Source organism: Pristiophorus japonicus, chromosome 1 (genome assembly GCF_044704955.1).
Source record: "Pristiophorus japonicus isolate sPriJap1 chromosome 1, sPriJap1.hap1, whole genome shotgun sequence".
Classification (NCBI taxonomy): Eukaryota; Metazoa; Chordata; class Chondrichthyes; family Pristiophoridae; genus Pristiophorus; species Pristiophorus japonicus.
In genome coordinates this window covers 533439578-533463192 of record NC_091977.1, presented here as the reverse complement: position 1 = coordinate 533463192, position 23615 = coordinate 533439578, and the positions used below count along the sequence as shown (strand labels likewise).

At 45.9% G+C, this 23615-nt stretch overlaps 1 protein-coding gene across 2 annotated transcripts in view; it reads left to right on the top strand.

The window, feature by feature from the left end:
* The window catches only part of mtdha (metadherin a), a 120077-nt gene that overhangs the window by 50893 nt on the left and 45569 nt on the right, over positions 1-23615 (top strand). Inside the window, exons 4-6 of one of the 2 annotated variants that reach the window (XM_070896679.1) lie at positions 3141-3329; positions 4122-4376; positions 17518-17604. In XM_070896679.1, the coding sequence (XP_070752780.1) occupies positions 3141-3329; positions 4122-4376; positions 17518-17604 (531 nt within the window). The remainder of the gene's footprint in view (positions 1-3140; positions 3330-4121; positions 4377-17517; positions 17605-23615) is intronic. The other variant, XM_070896686.1, reaches the window with a different exon arrangement.

Here is a 23615-nt window from a genome sequence, read left to right as displayed (position 1 = left end):
GTTTTCATAAGTCCAGTCATAATAGATTATTCAAAACTTTTAACATGTTTGATTTTGACACATCATCCTCCACCATTTCTGTCACCTCCAACACAATCCAAACAAGTCGTTCCAGTCCCCACCCCTTTCACCAATCCAAAAGGGCCATTCCCTCTGTGATGCCCACCTGCTATCAGTCACCCCCAACAACTGCTCTCCTTCCTGTGTGAGTGCACCATCCAGGGCCCCTAACGCAATATTAAATCTCCCCTTAACCTTCTCTGCGTTAAATATCATCTTCCATGTGTCTGGCTATTTCACCAGTCTGCCTCTGTCCTCCCGAAGCCTGCTGCTATACTCCTGGGTGAGACAGCGATTTAGAAGCTTCAGATAATGCAGCACAGAAAGAGGCCATTCAGCCCATCACGTCTCTGCTGGCTGTTTTGAAAGAGCTACCCAATTTCAAAAGAAGCAGCGCACAGGAAGGCAGACTGTTATCTGAATGGTGACGGATTAGGAAAAGGGGAGGTGCAACAAGACCTGGGTGTCAGAGGGATCAACAACCATGGAGCATAGATTTAAAGTAGGAGGTTGAGAGGGGATTTGAGGGGAAATGTTTTCACCCAGAGGGTGGTGGGGGCCTGGAACCCATTGCCTAAAAGGGGGTAGAGGCAGAAACCCTCACCACATTTTTAAAACATCAGTCATTGAAAGTAGGCATGCAGGTACAGCAGGCGGTGAAGAAGGCAAATAGCATGTTGGCCTTCATAGCGAGAGGATTTGAGTATAGGAGCAGGGAGGTCTTACTGCAGTTGTACAGGGCCTTGGTGAGGCCACAGCTTGAATATTGTGTCCAGTTTTGGTCTCCTAATCTGAGGAAGGACATTGTTGCTTTTGAGTGAGTGCAGCGAAGGTTCACCAGACTAATGCCCGGGATGGCAGGACTGACATATGATGAAAGACTGGGTCGACTAGGCTTATATTCAATGGAATTTAGAGAATGAGAGGGGATCTCATAGAAACATGTAAAATTCTGATGGGATTGGACAGGTTAGATGCAGGAAGAATGTTCCCGATGTTGGAAGTCCAGAATCAGGGGTCTCAATCGAAGGATAAGGGGTAAGCCATTTAGGACTGAAATGAGGAGAAACTTCTTCACTCAGAATTGTTAACCTGTGGAATTCTCTACCGCAGAGAGTTGTTGATCCCAGTTCATTGGATATATTCAAGAGGGAGTTAGATGTGGGCCTTACGGTTAAAGGGATCAAGGGGTATGGAGAGAAAGCAGGAATGGGGTACTGAAGTGCATGATCAGCCATGATCATATTGAATGGTGGTGCAGGCTCGAAGGGCCAAATGGCCTGCTCCTGCACCTATTTTCTATGTTTCTATGAACCCACAATCAACTGACGTGTTGAGATTATCACTCCTTGTTACTCTTAGCTATGTCCGTATGGACATGGGTGGCAGCTATGACATTTTCTTCTCCATCTCTTTCAAACTCTCTTAAACTAGCCATACGATTACTTCCTCCATCCCAATTGTATTGAAATCCAGACTCTTCACTACAGTGTCCTCCTCCAACTTATTCTGGTCATAGCGCCTGTGACAAAATAGCTGCCATATTGACCACCTTCCCATGAGCAGCACTTCGCGAGATCCACTCATTATTAGAAAGAAAAAGAAAGACTTGGATTTATGTAGTGCCTTTCACGCCTGCCTCATTCCCCAAAGCGCTTTCCAGCCACTTTTTGAAGTGCAGTCAGTGTTGTAATGTCGGAAACGTGGCAGCCAATTGCATGCAGCAAGATCTCACACACAGCAACATGATAATGGCCATATAATCTGTTTTTAGTGATGCTGATTGAGGGATAAATATTCACAGTAACTATTTGTATTCAGTCTCCCTTTAATGACTCATCTGAAAAATGAGATGGGTTTAAAAATATGTACTAAATTTTAATTTTTGGTCATTTTATACCAGTTGAGTTGCATATTACCTGTACAAGAAAAGTTGCAAGAAATTCAGAGATAACCTGTCTTATACTGTGCAGCACTTTAAGCTGACAAATCACCTGTCAAAACAAGGTAATTTAATCCAATATTTTAGACGAGAACACCCAGTTAAATGCTCTGATCCATACAGCTAAATGATTGCATTAAACATATGATGAAGGAATGTTTCTGCTTTTTTGATCGCTTAGAATTGGGTATTGAATCAGATGTCTAGAGCATGTCCACATTTACACTTTCTGCATAAGAAATATTGGGCAAGATGTAACCCTAACGAATGTTATCATGGATAGTTTTACAGTGCAGGAGGAGATCCATTGTAACCTGTGCCACACCTTTGAAAGAGCACCTTAGTCCCATTCCTCCTCTTTCAGTGGCTCAGTGAGTGGCACACTTGCCTCTAAGTCAGAAGGCTGTGGGTTCAAGTCCCACTCCAGGAACTTGAGCTCAAAAATCTAGGCTGACACTCCAGTGGAGTGCTGCACTGTCGGATATGCTGTTTTTCGGATGAGACATAAAACCGTCTGCCCCCTCAAGTGGATGTAAAAGATCCCACGGCACTATTTCAAAGAGCCAGGGGAGTTATCCCCGGTGTCCTGGGGCCAATATTTATCCCTCAATCAACATCACAAAAAACAGATTATCTGGTCATTATCACATTGCTGTTTGTGGGAGCTTGCTTGTGTGCAAGTTGGCTGCCGCGTTTCCCACATTACAACCGTGACTACACTACTTCATTGGCTGTGAAGCGCTTTGGGACGGCCGGTGGTTGTGAAAGGCGCTATATAAATGCAAGTCTGTCTTAAAATGTGGTGTTTTCTGCATCTGATCCCAAGTCCCTGCAGTTGGTGTAAACAGTCCAAAAGTATTTCATTGGCTGTAAAGTGCTTTGAGATGTCCGGTGGTCATGAAAAGCGCTATATAAATACAAGTCTTTTTTTATTGAATCATAGAATGACACAACACAAAAGGAGGCATTTCGGCCCATCGTGCCATACCGACTCTTCGAACGAGTTATCCAATTAGGCCCACTTTTCCCCCATAACCCTGCACATTTTTCTCCAAGTATTTATCCAATTCATTTTTGCAAGTTCTCTTTTTTTTTAAATTTCCAAATGTTATCTGGGCTTCCTTTGATTCTTTCACAGGTGCGTGGGAAAAGAAAATCAGCAGCCGGGAAAAGCGACAACAACGCAGGCGCGATAAAGGAATCAATGAAACTTCCTTGGTGGATTCCAGTCTTCCTGCCGTTGCAGCTGAAGCGGTTTCTTCACAGCAACACACGTTAGTCTCAGCTGGGCTGGGCCCTCGGAAGGCCAAAGGAGTAGAAACAGCAGGTTGGTCTGTCGAGGAAGGAATTGCAGGTTGAACCTCCCTTACCCGGCACTCTCGGGTCCTGGCCTGTGCCAAATAAGGGATTTTGCCGGATGAGGGGAGGTCAGCGGTCTGAGGTTGGGGGTGGGGGTGGAGAAGGATGTCTGGATTAATTTACTTGGATTGTTGCTTCGATTCATAAATGAGTGCAGATAATTTTTTTTAAATTTCAGTATCAAGATGTGGCTTTCTATGGTAAAAATAAATTGTCTTTTTGGTGAAACACGTTTATGGTGAATGCAGCGAGTATTTCAGGCCCAGTCAATTTTCTGGTGGTGAAGATATTTCCACCACATCTTTCACGACCACTGGATGTCCCAAAGCACTTTACAGCCAACAAAGTACTTTTGAAGTGTCGTCGCTGTTATAATGTAGGAAACATAGCAGCCGATTTGGGCTCAGCAAGCTCCCACACACAGCAATGTGATAATGACCAGATAAGTATTGGCCAGGACACTAGGGATATCTCTTGCTGCTTTTCGAAATAATGCTGTGTGGATCTTTTACTTTCACCTAAGAGAGCAGGTGGGGCCTCGGTTTAACGTTTCGTCTGAAAGACGGCCCCTTCGACAGTACAGTTCTCTCAGCATTACACTGGCGTATCAGACTAGATTTATGTGCTCAAGTCCTTGGAGTGGGACTGTGAACCCCACAACCTTCTGACTCCAAGGGGCAGGTGCTGCCCACTGAGCCACGGCTGACACGCATGATGCTGAATAAGGCTTTGTTGATGTGCTTTTGCTTTTGCTTCACAGTTGCTCCCGGATGGGGTGAACCGCTAACGGTGAATGGAGGAGGCTGGGGTGATATCCCAGCGAAGCTGCCCACTCAGATCAGCGCCACCAAGGATGATAAATGGAGACCACTCCCAGTACTGGCAAATTCAAAAAGAAGCCCGGATCAGCCTGCTTGGGGCCAGGAAAGCAGTGATGCCAATGCAGGGGCAAAAGAATGGACTGTACCCTTAGTTGACAAGACTTGGAGTGAGCATGCGCTGTTCCCTAGCATCGGTGAGTTGTTCAGTTTTGAATCTTGCACCCCTCTTAATTAAAATTTCTTAAATTAGAAATAACCAACAACTTGTATTCATATAGCGCCTTTAACAGAGTAAAACATCCCAAGGGCGCTTCACAGGAGTGTTATAAAACAAGATTTGACACCGAGCACATGAGATATTAGGGCAGATGACCAAAAGCTTGGTCAAAGAAGTAGATTTTAAGGAGAGCCTTGAAGGAAGAAAGAGAGGTGTTGAGGTTTACAGAGGGAATTCCAGAGCTTGAGGCCCAGGCCGCTGAAGGCTGCCAATGATTGGGTGATTAAAATCGGGGATGCTCAAGGCCAAATTTAGAAGAATGCAGATGTTGGGAGAGGGGTGTTGTGGTGCTGGAGGAGATTAGAGATAGGGAAGGGGGCGAGGCCATGGAGAGATTTGAAAACAAGGATGCGAATTTTAAAATCGAGGTCAGCGAGCACAATGAGAGAAAATGAAATTATTTCATTTTAAAAGTTTGAAAGCCATGTGTACGCCTGTGATGGTTTTGTAGGTAAATGTTGATGCGCGATAGAACAAATTGTCCCGGGTTAGTTCCTGAGTCATTTGGTCTCAGCTAGGACTGCACTTGGGAACCACAACTTCTGACATCCTTGGGCTAGAGAGAAAGAAAGACAGACCTGCTTTTATATTGCGCCTTCATTACCACAGGATGTCTCGAAGCGCTTTACAGTCAATGAAGTGCAGTCACTGTTGTAATGTGGGAAATGCGACAGCCAACTTGCGCACAGCAAGCTCCCACAGACAGCAATGTGATGATCTGGTTTTGTTATGTTGATTGAGGGATAAATACTGACCAGGACACCGGGGCTAACCTCCCTGCTGCTTTTCGAAGTAGTGCCACGGGATCTTTCACGTTCACCTGAGAGAGCAGACGGGGCCTCGGTTTAACGTCTCATCTGAAAGATGGCACCTCCGACAGTGCAGCGCTCCCTCAGCACTGCACCGGGAGTGTCAGCCTAGATTTATGTGCTCCGGCTCCGGGAGAGGGGAATATGAGCTGCAGTTTTTGTTGTTGAATGCCAAGTGTGGAGCAATGCTCCCTGTAAGCCGCGCAGTGATGAAAAGGTCACGCGCAGACCGCTCAGTGGCTTTTCCATTGTAAATACCGCCAATGCGCAGAAATTTTGATCTCCGTATTTAAGGAAGGATCATCATCGGCAGTCCCTCGGAATCGAGGAAGACTCGATTCCACTCTTGGAATGAGTCCTTAGGTGGCTGAACAGTCCAATAAGAGAGCCACAATCCCTGTCACAGGTGGGACAGATAGTCGTTGAGGGAAAGGGTGGGTGGGACAGGTTTGCTGCGCTTGATTTCTGCGCGCTCTCGACGATGAGACTCGAGGTGCTCAGCGCCCTCCCGGATGCATTTCCTCCACTTCGGGCGGTCTTTGGCCAGGGACTCCCAGGTGTCACTGGGGCTGTTGCACTTTATCAGGGAGGCTTTGAGATTGTCCTTTTAATGTTTCTGCCGCCCACCTTTGGCTCGTTTGCTATGAAGGAGTTCCAAGTAGAGCGCTTGCTTTGGGAGTCTCGTGTCTGGCATGCGGACAATGTGGCCTGCCCAATGGAACTGATCAAGTGTGGTCAGTGCTTCAATGCTGGGGATGTTGGCCTGGACGAGGACGCTGATGTTGGTGCGTCTATCCTCCCAGGGGATTTGTAAGATCTTGTGGAGGCATCGTTGGTGGTATTTCTCCAGCGACATGAGGTGAGCCATATAGGAGGGTGGGTATTACGACAGCCCTGTAGACCATGAGCTTGGTGGTGGATTTGAGGGCCTGGTCTTCGAACACTCTCTTCCTCAGGCGGCTGAAGGCTGCGCTGGCGCACTGGAGGCGGTGTTGAATATCCACGTCAATGTCTGCTTTTGTTGATAAAAGGCTCCCGAGGTATGGGAAATGGTCCACGTTGTCCAGGGCCGCGCCATGGATCTTGATGGTGAGGTCCGTTGGTGAGGCCTATAAAAGGTCGGGAGGTGCGTCGCTGAGTCGGGAGCAGAGAGAGTCAGTTAGTGAGGCCTATAAAAGGTCGGGAGGTGCGTCGCTGAGTCTGGAGCAGAGCGAGTCCGTTGGTGAGGCCTATAAAAGGTCGGGAGCAGGGTGAGGCCTATAAAAGGCCGCAAGGTCGGGAGGTGCGTCGCTGAGTCGGGAGCAGCGCGAGTCCGGGGTCGGCAAGAGGCGAGCTTGTGCAGCTACAGGGAGATGGTAAAAAAGAAGTAGAAAGAAACAGAAAGGTGACGTCACAGCCAAGGGGGTAAGTGATTGGCTGGTGATTGGTGAGTAGTTTTTCTTTTTTCTCTTCTATAACAGTGAGTAAACTTTAGCATTGTTGTTGCCAATTTAAGTGTATCTAAGGGTTAAGTCATGGCAGGAGAGCTCGTCACATGTTATGCTCCTCCTGTACCATGTGGGAACTCGGGGACACTTCCGGTGTCCCTGACGACTACGTGTGCGGGACGTGTAACCGCCTCCAGCTCCTGACTGTCCGCGTTGCGGAGTTGGAGCTGAGGGTGGATTCACTCTGAAGCATCCACGATGCTGAGAATGACGTGGGTAGCACGTGCAGCGAGTTGGTCTTACCGCAGGCGAAGGGTCCACAGCCAGCGAGGGAATGGAAGACCAGCAGGAAGAGCAGTGCAAGGAAGGTAGTGCAGGGGTCCCCTGCGGTCATCCCCCTGCAAAACAGATGCACCGTTTTGAGTAATGTTGAGTGGGATGACTCATCAGGGGAGGGCAGCAGCAGCCAAGTTCATGGCACCATGGCTGGCTCTGCTGCACAGGAGTGCAGGAAAAAGAGTGGGAGAGCAATAGCGAAAGGGGACTCAATGGTAAGGGGAATAGATAGGCGTTTCTGCGGCAGCAACCGAGACTCCAGGATGGTATGTTGCCTCCCTGGTGCAAGGGTCAAGGATGTCTCGGAGTGGGTGCAGGACATTCTGAAAAGGGAGGGTGAACAGCCAGTTGTCGTGGTGCACATTGGTACCAACGATATAGGTTTTAAAAAAAAAGGGATGAGGTCCTACGAGACGAATTTTAGGAGCTAAATTATAACATAGAATCTCAAAAGTAGTAATATCGGGATTGCTACCAGTGCCACGAGCTAGTCAGAGTAGGAATCGCAGGATAGCTCAGATGAATACGTGGCTTGAGCAGTGGTGCAGCAGTTAGGGATTCAAATTCCTGGGGCATTGGAACCGGTTCTGGGGGAGGTGGGACCAGTACAAACCGGACAGTCTGCACCTGGGCAAGACCGGAGCCAATGTCCTAGGGGGAGTGTTTGCTAGTGCTGTTGGGGTGGGAGTGGGGGGGGGGGGGGGGGGGGGGAGTTAAACTAATATGGCAGGGGGATGGGAACCAATGCAGGGAGACAGAGGGAAACAAAATGGAGACAAAAGCAAAAGACAGAAAGGAGATGAGTAAAAGTGGAGGGCAGAGAAACCCAAGGCAAAAAACAAAAAGGGCCACTGTACAGCAAAATTTTAAAAGGTCAAAGTGTAATAAGGCAAGCCTGAAAGCTCGGTGCCTCAATGCAAGTAGTATTCGGAACCCAGGAGAGGGCTCTGAGCTAGTTAGAGTGGGTGAGAGCTCAGATGAACAGGACCCCAAGAAAGAATGCAAAAGGCAGGAGGCAACAGAGCAGAGTAGCACTGGGGTAAGTGTAAACCACAAGGTGATAGGAAGGGACAATATGTATGAATATAAAGGGGCTGCAGGAGGGGTCAAAACTAAAAATCATGGTTTAAAAACTAGTATTAAAACACTACCTAAATGCACGCAGCATTCGAAATAAAGTAAATGAGTTGACGGCACAAATCATTACAAATGGGTATGATTTGGTGGCCACTACAGAAACGTGGTTGCAGAGTGGCCAAGACTGGGAATTAAACATACAGGGGTATCTGACAATTCGGATAGACAGACAAGAAGGGAAAGGAGGTGGGGTAGCTCTGTTAATAAAGGATGATATCAGGGCAGTTGTGAGAGACGATATTGGCTCTAATGAACAAAATGTTGAATCATTGTGGGTGGAGATTAGAGATAGTAAGGGGAAAAAGTCACTGGTGGGTGTAGTTTATAGGCCCCAAAATAATAACTTCACGGTGGGGCGGGCAATAATTAAGGGAATAATGGAGGCATGTGAAAAAGGAATGGCAGTAATCATGGGGAATTTTAACCTACATATCGATTGGTCAAATCAAATCGCACGGGGTAGCCTTGAGGAGGAATTCATAGAATGCATACGGGATTGTTTCTTAGAACAGTATGTAACAGAACCTACAAGGGAGCAAGCTATCTTAGATGTGGTCCTGTGTAATGAGACAGGAATAATAAATGATCTCCTAGTAAAAGATCCTCTCGGAATGAGTGATTACAGTATGGTTGAATTTGTAATAAACATTGAGGGTGAGGAAGTAGTGTCTCAAACGAGCGTACTATGCTTAAACAAAGGGGACTACAGTGGGATGAGGGCAGAGTTGGCTAAAGTAGACTGGGAACACAGACTAAACGGTGGCACAATTGAGGAACAGTGGAGGACTTTTAAGGAACTCTTTCATAGTGCTCAACAAAAATGTATTCCAGTGAAAAAGAAGGGCGGTAAGAGAAGGGATAACCAGCCGTGGATAACCAAGGAAATAAAGGAGAGTATCAAAGGTGGCCAAGGTTAGTGGGAAAATAGAAGATTGGGAAAATTTTAAACGACAGCAAGGAATGGCTAAGAAAGCAATAAAGAAAGGAAAGATAGATTACGAAAGTAAACTTGCGCAAAACATAAAAACAGATAGTAAAAGCTTTTAGTTATATATAAAATGGAAAAGAGTGACTAAAGTAAATGTTGGTCCCTTAGAAGATGAGAGGGGAGATTTAATAATGGGAAATGTGGAAATGGCTGAGACCTTAAACAATTATTTTGCTTCGGTCTTCACAGTGGAAGACACAAAAACCATGCCAAAAATTGCTGGTCACGGGAATGTGGGAAGGGAGGACCTTGAGATAACCGCTATCACTAGGGGGGTAGTGCTGGACAGGCAAATGGGACTCAAGGTAGACAAGTCCTCTGGTCCTGATGAAATGCATCCCCAGGGTATTAAGAGAGATGGCGGAAGTTATAGCAGATGCATTCGTTATAATCTACCAAAATTCTCTGGACTCTGGGGAGGTACCAGCGGATTGGAAAGCAGCTAATGTAACGCTTCTGTTTTTTAAAAAAAAAAAGGGGGCAGACAAAAGGCAGGTAACTATAGGCTAGTTAGTTTAACATCTGTAGTGGGGAAAATGCTTGAAGCTATCATTAAGGAAGAAATAGCGGGACATCTAGATAGGAATAGTGCAATCAAGCAGACGCAGCATGGATTCATGAAGGGGAAATCATGTTTAATTTACTGGAATTCTTTGAGGATATAACGAGCATGGTGGATAGAGGTGTACCGATGGATGTGGTGTATTTAGATTTCCAAAAGGCATTCGATAAGGTGCCACACAAAAGGTTACTGCAGAAGATAAAGGTACGCGGAGTCAGAGGAAATGTATTAGCATGAATCGAGAATTGGATGGCTAACAGAAAGCAGAGAGTCGGGATAAATGGGTCCTTTTCGGGTTGATAATCGGTGGTTAGTGGTGTGCCACAGGGATCGGTGCTGGGACCACAACTGTTTACAATATACATAGATGACCTGGAAGAGGGGACAGTGTGTAGTGTAACAAAATTTGCAGATGACACAAAGATTAGTGGGAAAGCGGGTTGTGTAGAGGACACAGAGAGGCTGCAAAGAGATTTAGATAGGTTAAGCGAATGGGCTAAGGTTTGGCAGATGGAATACAATGTCGGAAAGTGTGAGGTCATCCACCTTGGGAAAAAAAACAGTAAAAGGGAATATTATTTGAATGGGGAGAAATTACAACATGGTGCGGTGCAGAGGGACCTGGGGGTCCTTGTGCATGAAACTCTTTTAGAGTTTATCTGTAAAACAAAACATTAAACCGTGCCACCCGAACTGGGTGACACACCAGACATTTACAAGGCCCTTTTTTTTCCTTGTGCATGAATCCCAAAAAGTTAGTTTGCAGGTGCAGCAGGTAATCAGGAAGGCGAATGGAATGTTGACCTTCATTGCGAGAGGGATGGAGTACAAAAGCAGGGAGGTCCTGCTGCAACTGTATATGGTACTGGAGTACTGCGTACTGTTTTGGTCACCTTACTTAAGGAAGGATATACTAGCTTTGGAGGGGTTACAGAGACGATTCACTAGGCTGATTCCGGAGATGAGGGGGTTACCTTATGATGATAGATTGAGTAGACTGGGTCTTTACTCGTTGGAGTTCAGAAGGATGAGGGATGATCTTTTAGAAACATTTAAAATAATGAAAGGAATAGACAAGATAGAGGCAGAGAGGTTGTTTCCACTGGTCGGGGAGACTCGAACTAGGGGGCACAGCCTCAAAATACGGGGGAGCCAATTTAAAACCAAGTTGAGAAGGAATTTCTTCTCCCAGAGGGTTGTGAATCAGTGGAATTCTCTGCCCAAGGAAGCAGTTGAGGCTAGCTCATTGAATGTATTCAAATCACAGATCGATAGATTTTTAACCAATAAGGGAATTAAGGGTTACAGAGAGCGGGCGGGTAAGTGGAGCTGAGTCCACGGCCAGATCAGCCATGATCTTGATGAATGGCGGAGCAGGCTCGAGGGGCTAGATGTCCTACTCCTGTTCCTAATTCTTATGTTCTTATGATGACTGGGGGGCAGTGCTGTGCAGTGAGGACAGGCTGGTGGAGGACCTTTGTCTTACGGATGTTTAGCGTAAGGCTGATGCTTTTGTACGCCTCGGTAAAAACTTGCATTGGAGGCTGTTCAAGAGGTTGACTTATGAGGATAGGTTGAGGGCCTATGCTCATTGGACTTCAGAAGAATGAGAGGTGATCTTCTCGAAACATATAAGATAATGAGGGGGCTCGACAAGATGGATGCAGAGAGGATATTTCCACTCATAGGGGAATCTAAAACTAGGGGACGTAGAATAAGGGGCAGCCCATTTAAAACAGAGAAGAAATTCCTCCTCATGAGGGTTGTAACTCTGGAATTCTCTGCCCCAGAGAGCTGTGGAGGCTGGGTCATTGAATATATTTAAGGCGGAGATAGACAGATGTTTAAGCGATAAGGGAGTAAAGGGTTCTGGGGAGCGGGCAGGGAAGTGGAGCCGAGTCCATGATCAGATCAGCCATGATATTAAATGGCGGAGTAGGCTCGAGGGGCCAGGTGGCCTACTCCTGCTCCTATTTCTTATGTTCTTATAAATGTAAAGGGACCACGCACTGAGACACTGGTCGCGCAGAGCAAAAGTGCAGCTTACATTGGTGTGGAGTGAAGACTGAGCCCTCCATTGCTAATTAAACGCCTGCTCTCTAGGATTACACTGAGATTAACCACTGTACAATTGTCTCTCTGGGGCTGCCCTCTGCTAGCAAGTTAACATGCATGCATGTATTAACGTATTTAATATTTAACAATTTTCGTGTTTAAAAGGAATGCTCTGTTGAAGACTATCCCAAGTTAACTAATTTGCAGTCTGACCGCATAGATAAAAACCTCTATTTACAGCGTTGATTTATTTTTACGCGTTATTGCCAAAATAATCCTTTTTATTGGCAAACGAATGAATAATAATAGTAGCTGAATAATGAATGGAAGGGTTGAGATTGAGCAAGTAACCATCTCATTGTAGGGTGCAGAAGATTTCAAAATCAAAAAAAAAATACCAACCTTGTGGTTCCTATTTAGATTCAAACCTTTTAAAGGTAGTTGAGGATTTAAGTTAAAGATCCTTCAGTAGAATTTGGGATATGTATATGTAGTAACTAATTTCATCAGCATCCAGCTATTCAGGGAACATAAGATATAGGAGCAGGAGTAGGCCATACGGCCCCTCGAGCCTGCTCCGCCATTTAATACGATCATGACTGATCCAATCATAGACTCGGGTCTACTTTCCTGTCCGCTCCCCATAACCCCTTATTCTCTTATCGTTTAAGAAACTGTCTCTTTCTATCTTAAATTTATTCAATGACCCAGCTTACACAGCTCTCTGAGGCAGCGAATTCTACAGATCTACAACCCTGAGAAGAAATTCCTCCTCATCTCTGTTTTAAATGGGCGGCCCCTTATTCTAAGATTATGCCCTCTAATGCGAGTCTCCCTCATCAGTGGAAACATCCTCTCTGCTCTGCATCCACCTTGTCAAGTCCCCTCATAATCTTGTACATTTCAATAAGATCACCTCTCATTCTTCTGAATTCCAATGACTAGAGGCCCAACCTACTCAACTTTTCCTCATAAGTCAACCCCCTCACCCCGGAATCAACCTAGTGAACCTTCTCAGAACTGCCTCCAAAGCAAGTTTATCCTTCTGTAAATATGGAAACCAAAACTGCACACAGTATTCCAGGTGTGGCTTCACAAATACCCTATATAACTGTAGCAAGACTTCACTACTTTTATATTCCATTGCCTTTGCAATAAAGGCCAAGATACCATTGGCTTTCGTGATCACCTGCTGTACCTGCATATTAACATTTTGTGTTTCATGCATCATTCAACAAGTAGCATTCAACATTTATTTACATATTCTCACTCACCTGTCTGGCAATGTTTCCCTCTCAATTTTTTTGGCGGGCGGTCCATTCAAATTTCTACACGCGAGCGGTTTTTCCATTGTGAAGTCGGAAAGCAACCTGCGCGGGATCTCGAGACGACGGCACAGCTTAACGGGGACGTTGTTGTCGGGGTCTGCAACGCTCAACCTGAAAAGATGGAAGCTATTTCCATAAATACATTTAAAAGGGAGTTGGAGGGGTACTCATCATAGGCAGTCCCTCGGAATCGAAGAAGACTTGCTTCCACTCTTAAAATGAGTCCTTAGGTGGCTGAACAGTCCAATACGAGATCCACAGTCCCTGTCACAGGTGGGACAGATAGCCGGTGAGGGTAAGGGAGGGTGGGACTGGTTTGCCGCACGCTCCTTCCACTGCCTGCGCTTGGTTTCTGCATGCTCTCGGCGACGAGACTCAAGGTGCTCAGCACCCTCCCGGATGCTCTTCCTCCACTTAAGGCGGTCTTTGGCCAGGGACTCCCAGGTGTCGGTGGGATGTTGCACTTTATCAGGGAGGCTTTGAGGGTGTCCTTGTAACGTTTTCTCTGCCCACCTGGCGCTCGCTTGCTGTAAAGAAGTTCTGAGTAGAGCGCTTGCTTTGGGTGTCTCGTGTCTGGCATGCGAACAATGTGGCCCGCCCAGCGGAGCTGATCAAGTGTGGTCAGTGCTTCGATGCTGGGGATATTGGAGGGTTACTGGGGGATGAGGAACTTGCAAGGTTGCGGCCACAAAGCGGGGATGTGGGACGGAACACGACAAGTTGCACGTGAATGACTGACTGTAAACCATGTTTCTGGATATCTTGGCTGCTGTACTCTGGTGTATAATAGTAACCCAGTCACCACAAAGAAAATGCAAGATGCAGCAAAAATATTACAAGTTGTGTTTGTGGACAATTATTTTTGATCATTCTAGTGTTCTTCCACAATATTATTTGAGATTCTTGCCACAATAATTTTAAAGATCATTGAAAGTTACAGCACAGGAGGGGGCCATTCGGCCCGGCGTGCCCGTGCCGGCTCTCAAAGAGCAGTCCTGCTTAGTCCCACATCCTGCTTGTTGTCCAAAACCTGATCCTCTAGTGCCTGTCCAACTCCCTTTTAAAGTTATTTATGGATTCAGCTTCCATCATTTTTTCAGGTCGAGCGTTCCAGATCCTGGCAACTCTGAGTGCCTCGATCTTTTTCCAATAATTTTAAATTTATGACCTCTGGTTATTGACCCACTCGCCTGAGGGAATAGTTTCTCTCTCTCTATTCTATCAAAACCTCTCTTCATCCTGAAAACCTCTTTGGTCACCTCTTACCCTTCTCTGGTCCAATAACAGTCCTAACTTTACCAGTCTCTCCTCATAACTGATGTTCCTCATCCCTGGTAACATCCTGATAAACTTCCTGCATCCTTTCTCTAAGGCCTTTATATCTTAGTGTGGTGTCCAGAATTGTCCACACTACTTAAACTGAGGCCTAACCAGTGATTTATAAAGTTCGAGCGTGATCTATTTGCTTTTATATTCTATCCCTCTATGTGGACATCCAATATTTAATAACTCTATAAACCCAAGGTATTTTTAAGAGCTTCTTTTTCATCAAATATTGTTGTTTGATCTCAAATAAATTCCGTAACTAAGGAAGGATATACTTGCCCTAGAGGCGGTGCAACGAAGGTTCACCAAATCGATTGCTAGGATGAGAGATTGTGTGGAATGGGGCCTATACTCTCGAGTTTAAAAGAATAAGAGGTGATCTCATTGAAACATACAAGATCCTGAGAGGGAGTGACAGGGTAGATGCTAAGCGGTTGTTTCCCCTGGCTGGAGAGTCTAGAACTAGGGGTGATAGTCTCAGGATAAGGGGTCGGTCATTTAGAACTAAGATGAGAAATTTCTTCACTCAAAAGTTTTGTGAATCTTTAGAATTCTCTGCCCCAGAGGGCTGTAGATGCTCAGTCATTGAGTATATTCAAGACAGATCGATAGATTTTTGGACTCTTAAGGGAATCAAGGCAAATGGGGATCAGGCGGGAAAGTGGAGTTGAGGCCGAAGATCAGCCATGATCTTATTGAATATTGGGGCAGGTTTGAGTAGCTGTATGGCCTACTCCTGCTCCTGATTCTAATGTTCTTACTGGTTCCTTTCAAAAATAGCTTGGTTTAGGTTCAATAAGAGCTGGAAAGGAAAAAGAAAAAAGGTTAGAAAATTGGGAGGAAAGCTGGGCAGTTTAAGGTGCTGTTGCTCATGGGATGAAGGCATTGTGTGAAGTGAGAGTTTGGGTGGTTTTGTGCAAGATGTGTACGAAATATAACCCGATAAGTACAGGGTTATTCAGCAAGTGGTGTTTTACTTAGCTATAACCGTGAGAGTGGCAGTGAAACACTGCACTTGGCTCTCAACTTTTAGACTAAGGTGGGGAACTTTGGATATACAGTATGTAGTGCAGCATTTTAGTGTGCACAGTTTCATGTTCCACGTTTTTGTGTTTATTTGAAAATAAACTCTTCTGGCTAAAAGGCGCATCATTGATACGTTTCCTGGCTTTGAAGACTTTATTATCTCTACATGTTTTAAATTGGAATGTGCTGTGCCATCCGCTATTTGAACCCTTTGGAGTTGGGAAATGTAACTGGGAGGCAATAGATTTTAACTATTTAAAAAAAAAAACTGGATGTGAATCTGGTTGCTATTTTGGTGCCTCCAAAACTGGCTTGGATAATTTTTCGCTTCAGATCTCGACTATTTTAGAAGTGCGAGCAGAGAAAACTCAGACAGTGCTGCAAGCACTTCTCAGGATGATCTGCTTTTTGCCCAGCAGGACACGTGAACAGAATTGCTGACTGGCTGGGGCTGCGGGTGGTGCAGAAATTAAACTGACTCATTACTTCACTGTTTTGTGACCAGGCAGACATTTTCTGGAGCTGAAGATGGAATTTCTATTTGCCTAATCCAAGTTGCTGCTGTTAGCAAAGCTTGGGGCACTATCCTCTTTAGTGTGATGCCTGGCATTACTTAATTATTGTTGTGTATATCACTTCAAAGTTCATGTTTATCACCTGTCCCTCTCTACCCCTCTCCTTTTTAAGATGCTCCATAAAACCTACCTCTGTTCTAATATTGCTTTCCATGGCTCGGTGTCAAATTTTGCTGATATACCCATAGAAACATAGAAAATAGGTGCAGGAGTAGGCCATTCGAGCCTGCACCACCATTCAATATGATCATGGCTGATCATGCAACTTCAGTACTCCATTCCTGCTTTCTCTCCATGCCCCTTGATCCCTTTAGCCATAAGGGCAACATCTAACTCCCTTTTGAATATATCCAATGAACTGGCCTCAACAACTTTCTGTGGTAGAGAATTCCACAGGTTCACCACTCTGAGTGAAGAAGTTTCTCCACATCTTGGTCCTAGATGGCTTACCCCTTACCCTTAGACTGTGTCCCCTGGTTCTGGACTTTCCCAGCATTGGGAACATTCTTCCTGCATCTAACCTGTCCAATCCCATCAGAATTTTATGTTTCTATGGGATCCCCTCTCATTCATCTAAACTCCAGTGAATACAGGTCCAGTCGATCCAGTCTTTCTTCATATGTCAGTCCTGCCATCCCGGGAATCAGTCTGGTGAACCTTCGCTGCACTCGCTCAATAGCAAGAATTTCCTTTCTCAGATTAAGAGACAAACTGTACACAGTATTCAAGGTGTGGTCTCACCAAGGCCCTGTACAACTGTGGTGAGACCTCCCTGCTCTTAAACTTAATTCCCCTCACTATGAAGGCCAACATGCCATTTGCCACATTCACCACCTGCTGTACCTGCATGGCAACTTTCACTGACTGATGTACCATGACACCAAGCTCTCGTTGCACCTCCCCTTTTCCTAATCTGTCACCATTCAGATAATCTGCCTTCCTGTTTTTGCCACCAAAATGGATAACCTCACATTTATCTACATGCTGCATCTGCCATGCATTTGCCCACTCACCTAACCTGTCCAAGTCACCCTGCAGCCTCTTATCGTCCCCCTCACAGCTCACACCACCACCCAGCTTAGTGTCATCTGCAAACTTGGAGATTTACACTCAATTCCTTTGTATAAATCATTGATGTATATTGTAACTAGCTGGGGTCCCAGCACTGAACCTTGTGGTACCCCACTAGTCACTGCCTGCCATTCTGAAAAGGACCCGTTTATCCCGACTCTTTGCTTCCTGTCTGCCAACCAGTTCTCTATCCACGTCAGTACATTACCCCCAGTACCATGTGCTTTAATTTTGCACACCAATCTCTCGTGTGGGACCTTGCCAAAAGCCTTTTGAAAGTCCAAATACACCACATCCACTGGTTCTCCCTTGTCCATGAAGAGCCTTGCGATGTTTTACTATGTTAAAGGTGTTATTATAAATGCAAGTTGTTCTGTCTTTCCAGAAAAACTCTTAAATATATATTTTGTTCTTTCAGGGGCTTGGGCAGGCGTCAATGAAAGGATGACTACATCAGAGCAGAAACCTTCTTTCTCGACTCTGGGGGAGAAAGCTGCAGTTGCCAGTAAATAGTGCTTTTATGTTTGATATTTAATCTGAAATCTGTTTTGAATCCACTCCTTTGCAAATGTACGGTCAGAAATTTGCCTTGCGTTTCATGTTACTGATGAACTTGTTCTGGTTACGTCAATCGTTGTTCTGTCAGCTGTGGCTCAGTGTGCAGCATCCTCTCCTCTGAGTCAGAAGGTTGTGGGTTCAAGTCCCACTCCAGAGACTTGACCACAATAATCCTGGCTGACACGCCAGTGCAGTGCTGAGGGAGCGTTGCAGTGTCGGAGGTGCCGTCTTTCGAATGAGACGTTAAATCGAGGCTCTGTCTGCGCTCTCAAGTGGAAATAAAAGATCTATTTTTGTAGAAGAGCAGGGGAGTTATCCTCTGTGTCCTGGCCAATATTTATCCCTCAATCAACATCACTTTTAAAAAAAAAAAAAATGATCTAATCATCATCATCACATTTCTGTGTGTGGGAGCTTGCTGTGCGCAAATTAGCTGCCGCATTTCCTGCATTACAACAGTGGCTACACTTCAAAAAGTCCTTCATTTGACTGAAAAGCGCTTTGGAATGTCCGGCACTACTATACAAATGCTAGTCTTTATTATTGCTCAATTCATCGATCAGATGTATAGGTGTTTATCTCTGTACCCTTTTACATGCTCCGCACTGCTAAAGTAAGTTTTTGATTTTTGTTTAATTTTTATGTTCCTGGTAGCACAGGTCCCTTATAATTTTCACCAAAGATGATTAAATTGCCAGTCATACTGAGGTTGATTGACGGCTATTGTAGCAAATTAAAATTTTCCATGCTGGTACATTGGGGCGTTCTGATATTGAAAATAAGGCAGATTGTTGAGCAGAATAAAGAGTACTTTGCTTGGTCTCTGGCCTTGGTTATATCTGCCCTGGAAGTTCATGAATCTGAAATTGCGTGATAAATGTCTCACTCCCTACTCAAATTCACTCATCTTGACTGTCAGGGGAAAAAACTATTGATTTGAGGGCGTGTGAACCTGGACAATTAACGTGGATGTAAAGATACATCCCTTTCCCAGCGTCGGCGGCAGTCGGGAGCAGCGTCGAGGAGGTGCGCGGAGAGGCCGATAAAAGGCACAGCAGAGAGTCCGGGGCCCAGCGTCGGCGGCAGTCGGGAGCAGCGTCGAGGAGGTGCGCGGAGAGGCCTATAAAAGGCACAGCAGGGAGTCCGGGGCCCAGCGTCGGCAGCGTCGAGGAGGTGCGTGGAGAGGCCTATAAAAGGCACAGCAGGGAGTCCAGGGCCCAGCGTCGGCGGCAGTCGGGAGCAGCGTCGAGGAGGTGCGTGGAGAGGCCTATAAAAGGCACAGCAGGGAGTCCGGGGCCCAGCGTCGGCGGCAGTCGGGAGCAGCGTCGTGGAGGTGAGGCCTATAAAAGGCACAGCAGGGAGTCCGGGGCCCAGCGTCGAGGAGGTGAGGCCTATAAAAGGCACAGCAGGGAGTCCGGGGCCCAGCGTCGAGGAGGTGAGGCCTATAAAAGGCACAGCAGGGAGTCCGGGGCCCAGCGTCGAGGAGGTGAGGCCTATAAAAGGCACAGCAGGGAGTCCGGGGCCCAGCGGCAGTCGGGAGCAGCGTCGAGGAGGTGAGGCCTATAAAAGGCGTAACTTGTGCAGCTACAGGGAGAAGGCAAAAAAGAAGTAGAAAGAAATCAAAAGGTGACGTCACAGCCAAGAGGGTAAGTGATTGGCTGGTGATTGGTGAGTAGTTTTTCTTTTTTCTCTTCTATAACAGTGAGTAACTTTTAACATTGTTGTTGCCAATTTAAGTGTATCTAAGGGTTAAGTCATGGCAGGAGAGCTCGGTCGGGTGTTATGCTCCTCCTGTACCATGTGGGAACTCAGGGACGACACCAGTGTCCCTGATGACTATCTGCAGGAAGTGTATCCACCTCAAGCTCCTGACGGTCCGCGTTGCGGAGTTGGAGCTGAGGGTGGATTCACTCTGGAGCATCCACGATGCTGAGAATGACGTGAGTAGCACGTGTAGCGAGTTGGTCGTACCGCAGGAGAAGGGTCCACAGCCAGATAGGGAATGGAAGACCAACAGGAAGAGCAGTGCAAGGAAGGTAGTGCAGGAGTCCCATGTGGTCATCCCCCTGCAAAACAGATACACTGCTTTGGGTACTGTTGAGGGGGATGACTCATAAGGGGAGGGCAGCAGCAGCCAAGTTCATGGCACCATGGCTGGCTCTGCTGCACAGGAGGGCAGGAAAAAGAGTGGGAGAGCAATAGTGATTGGGGATTCAATGGTGAGGGGAATAGATAGGCGTTTCTGCGGCCACAACCGAGACTCCAGGATGGTATGTTGCCTCTCTGGTGCAAGGGTCAAGGATGTCTCGGAGCGGGTGCAGGACATTCTAAAAAGGGAGGGAAAACAGCCAGTTGTCGTGGTGCACATTGGTACCAACGACATAGGTAAAAAAAGGGATGAGGTCCTACGAAACGAATTTAAGGAGCTAGGAGCTAAATTAAAAAGTAGGACCTCAAAAGTAGTAATCTCGGGATTGCTACCAGTGCCACGTGATAGTCAGAGTAGGAATCGCAGGATAGCGCAGATGAATACGTGGCTTGAGCAGTGGTGCAGCAGGGAGGGATTCAAATTCCTGGGGCATTGGAACCGGTTCTGGGGGAGGTGGGACCAGTACAAACCGGACGGTCTGCACCTGGGCAGGACCGGAACCAATGTCCTAGGGGGAGTGTTTGCTAGTGCTGTTGGGAGGATTTAAACTAATATGGCAGGGGGATGGGAACCAATGCAGGGAGACAGAGGGAAACAAAAAGGAGGCAAAAGCCAAAGACAGAAAGGAGATGAGTAAAAGTGGAGGGCAGAGAAACCCAAGGCAAAGAACAAAAAGGGCCACTGTACAGCAAAATTCTAAAAGGACAAAGGGTGTTAAAAAAACAAGCCTGAAGGCTTTGTGTCTTAATGCAAGGAGTATCCGCAATAAGGTGGATGAATTGACTGTGCAAATAGATGTTAACAAATATGATGTGATTGGGATTACGGAGACGTGGCTCCAGGATGATCAGGGCTGGGAACTCAACATCCAGGGGTATTCAACATTCAGGAAAGATAGAATAAAAGGAAAAGGAGGTGGGGTAGCATTGCTGGTTAAGGAGCAAATTAAGGCAATAGTTCGGAAGGACATTAGCTTGGATGATGTGGAATCTATATGGGTAGAGCTGCAGAATACCAAAGGGCAAAAAACGTTAGTGGGAGTTGTTTACAGACCTCCAAACAGTAATAGTGATGTTGGGGAGGGCATCAAACATGAAATTAGGGGTGCGTGCAATAAAGGTGCAGCAGTTATAATGGGTGACTTTAATATGCACATAGATTGGGTTAACCAAACTGGAAGCAATACGGTGGAGGAGGATTTCCTGGAGTGCATAAGGGATGGTTTTCGAGACCAATATGTCGAGGAACCAACTAGGGAGGAGGCCATCTTAGACTGGGTGTTGTGTAATGAGAGAAGATTAATTAGCAATCTCGTTGTGCGAGGCCCCTTGGGGAAGAGTGACCATAATATGGTGGAATTCTGCATTAGGATGGAGAATGAAACAGTTAATTCAGAGACCATGGTCCAGAACTTAAAGAAGGGTCACTTTGAAGGTATGAGGCGTGAATTGGCTAGGATAGATTGGCGAATGATACTGAAGGGGTTGACTGTGGATGGGCAATGGCAGACATTTAGAGACCGCATGGATGAACTACAACAATTGTACATTCCTGTCTGTCGTAAAAATAAAAAAGGGAAGGTGGCTCAACCGTGGCTATCAAGGGAAATCAAGGATAGCATTAAAGCCAAGGAAGTGGCATACAAATTGGCCAGAAATAGCAGCGAACCCGGGAACTGGGAGAAATTTAGAACTCAGCAGAGGAGGACAAAGGGTTTGATTAGGGCAGGGAAAATGGAGTACGAGAAGAAGCTTGCAGGGAACATTAAGACGGATTGCAAAATTTTCTATAGATATGTAAAGAGAAAAAGGTTAGTAAAGACAAACGTAGGTCCCCTGCAGTCAGAATCAGGGGAAGTCATAACTGGGAACAAAGAAATGGCGGACCAATTGAACAAGTACTTTGGTTCGGTATTCACTGAGGACACAAACAACCTTCCTAGTAAGGATGAGGAACTGAGGGAAATCCTTATTAGTCGGGAAATTGTGTTGGGGAAATTGATGGGATTGAAGGCCGATAAATCCCCAGGGCCTGATGGACTACATCCCAGAGTACTTAAGGAGGTGGCCTTGGAAATAGTGGATGCATTGACAGTCATTTTCCAACATTCCATTGACTCTGGATCAGTTCCTATGGAGTGGAGGGTAGCCAATGTAACCCCACTTTTTAAAAAAAAAAAGGAGGGAGAGAGAAAACGGAATTATAGACCGGTCAGCTTGACATCGGTAGTGGGTAAAATGATGGAATCAATTGTTAAGGATGTCATAGCAGTGCATTTGGAAAGAGGTAATATGATAGGTCCAAGTCAGCATGGATTTGTGAAAGGGAAATCATGCTTGACAAATCTTCTGGAATTTTTTGAGGATGTTTCCAGTAGAGTGGACAAGAGAGAACCAGTTGATGTGGTATATTTGGACTTTCAGAAGGCTTTCGACAAGGTCCCACACAAGAGATTAATGTGCAAAGTTAAAGCACATGGGATTGGGGGTAGTGTGCTGACATGGATTGAGAACTGGTTGTCAGATAGGAAGCAAAGAGTAGGAGTAAATGGGGATTTTTCAGAATGGCAGGTAGTGATTAGTGGGGTACCGCAAGGTTCTGTGCTGGGGCCCCAGCTGTTGACACTGTACATTAATGATTTAGGGGATTAAATGTAGTATCTCCAAATTTGCGGATGACACTAAGTTGGGTGGCAGTGTGAGCTGCGAGGAGGATGCTATGAGGCTGCAGAGCGACTTGGATAGGTTAGGTGAGTGGGCAAATGCATGGCAGATGAAGTATAATGTGGATAAATGTGAGGTTATCCACTTTGGTGATAAATACAGAGAGACAGACTATTATCTGAATGGTGACAGATTAGGAAAAGGGGAGGTGCAAAGAGACCTGGGTGTCATGGTACATCAGTCATTGAAGGTTGACATGCAGGTACAGCAGGCGGTTAAGAAAGCAAATGGCATGTTGGCCTTCATAGCGAGGGGATTTGAGTACAGGGGCAGGGAGGTGTTGCTACAATTGTACAGGGCCTTGGTGAGGCCACACCTGGAGTATTGTGTACAGTTTTGGTCTCCTAACCTGAGGAAGGACATTCTTGCTATTGAGGGAGTGCAGCGAAGGTTCACCAGACTGATTCCCGGGATGGCGGGACTGACCTATCAAGAAAGACTGGATCAACTGGGCTTGTATTCACTGGAGTTCAGAAGAATGAGAGGGGACCTCATAGAAACGTTTAAAATTCTGACTGGGTTAGACAGGTTAGATGCAGGAAGAATGTTCCCAATGTTGGGGAAGTCCAGAACCAGGGGACACAGTCTAAGGATAAGGGGGAAGCCATTTAGGACCGATATGAGGAGGAATTTCTTCACCCAGAGAGTGGTGAACCTGTGGAATTCTCTGCCACAGAAAGTTGTTGAGGCCAATTCACTAAATATATTCAAAAAGGAGTTAGATGAAGTCCTTACTACTCGGGGAATCAAGGGGTATGGTGAGAAAGCAGGAATGGGGTACTGAAGTTGCATGTTCAGCCATGAACTCATTGAATGGCGGTGCAGGCTAGAAGGGCCGAATGGCCTACTCCTGCACCTATTTTCTATGTTTCTATATTTCTTCCTTTGCTGAATGGCTTTTTCCACATTACAACAGTGACAAGAATTCAAAAAGTACTTAATTGGCTGTAAAGTCCTTTTGAGGCGTCCAGTGGTCGTGAAAGGTGCTATGTAAGCGCAATTCTTTTTTCCTTTTAGTTGCAAAGAAATAGAGCAACTTAAATTTATGAAGTACCTTTTGTGTCCTTAAAGGTGCCCTAAATGCTT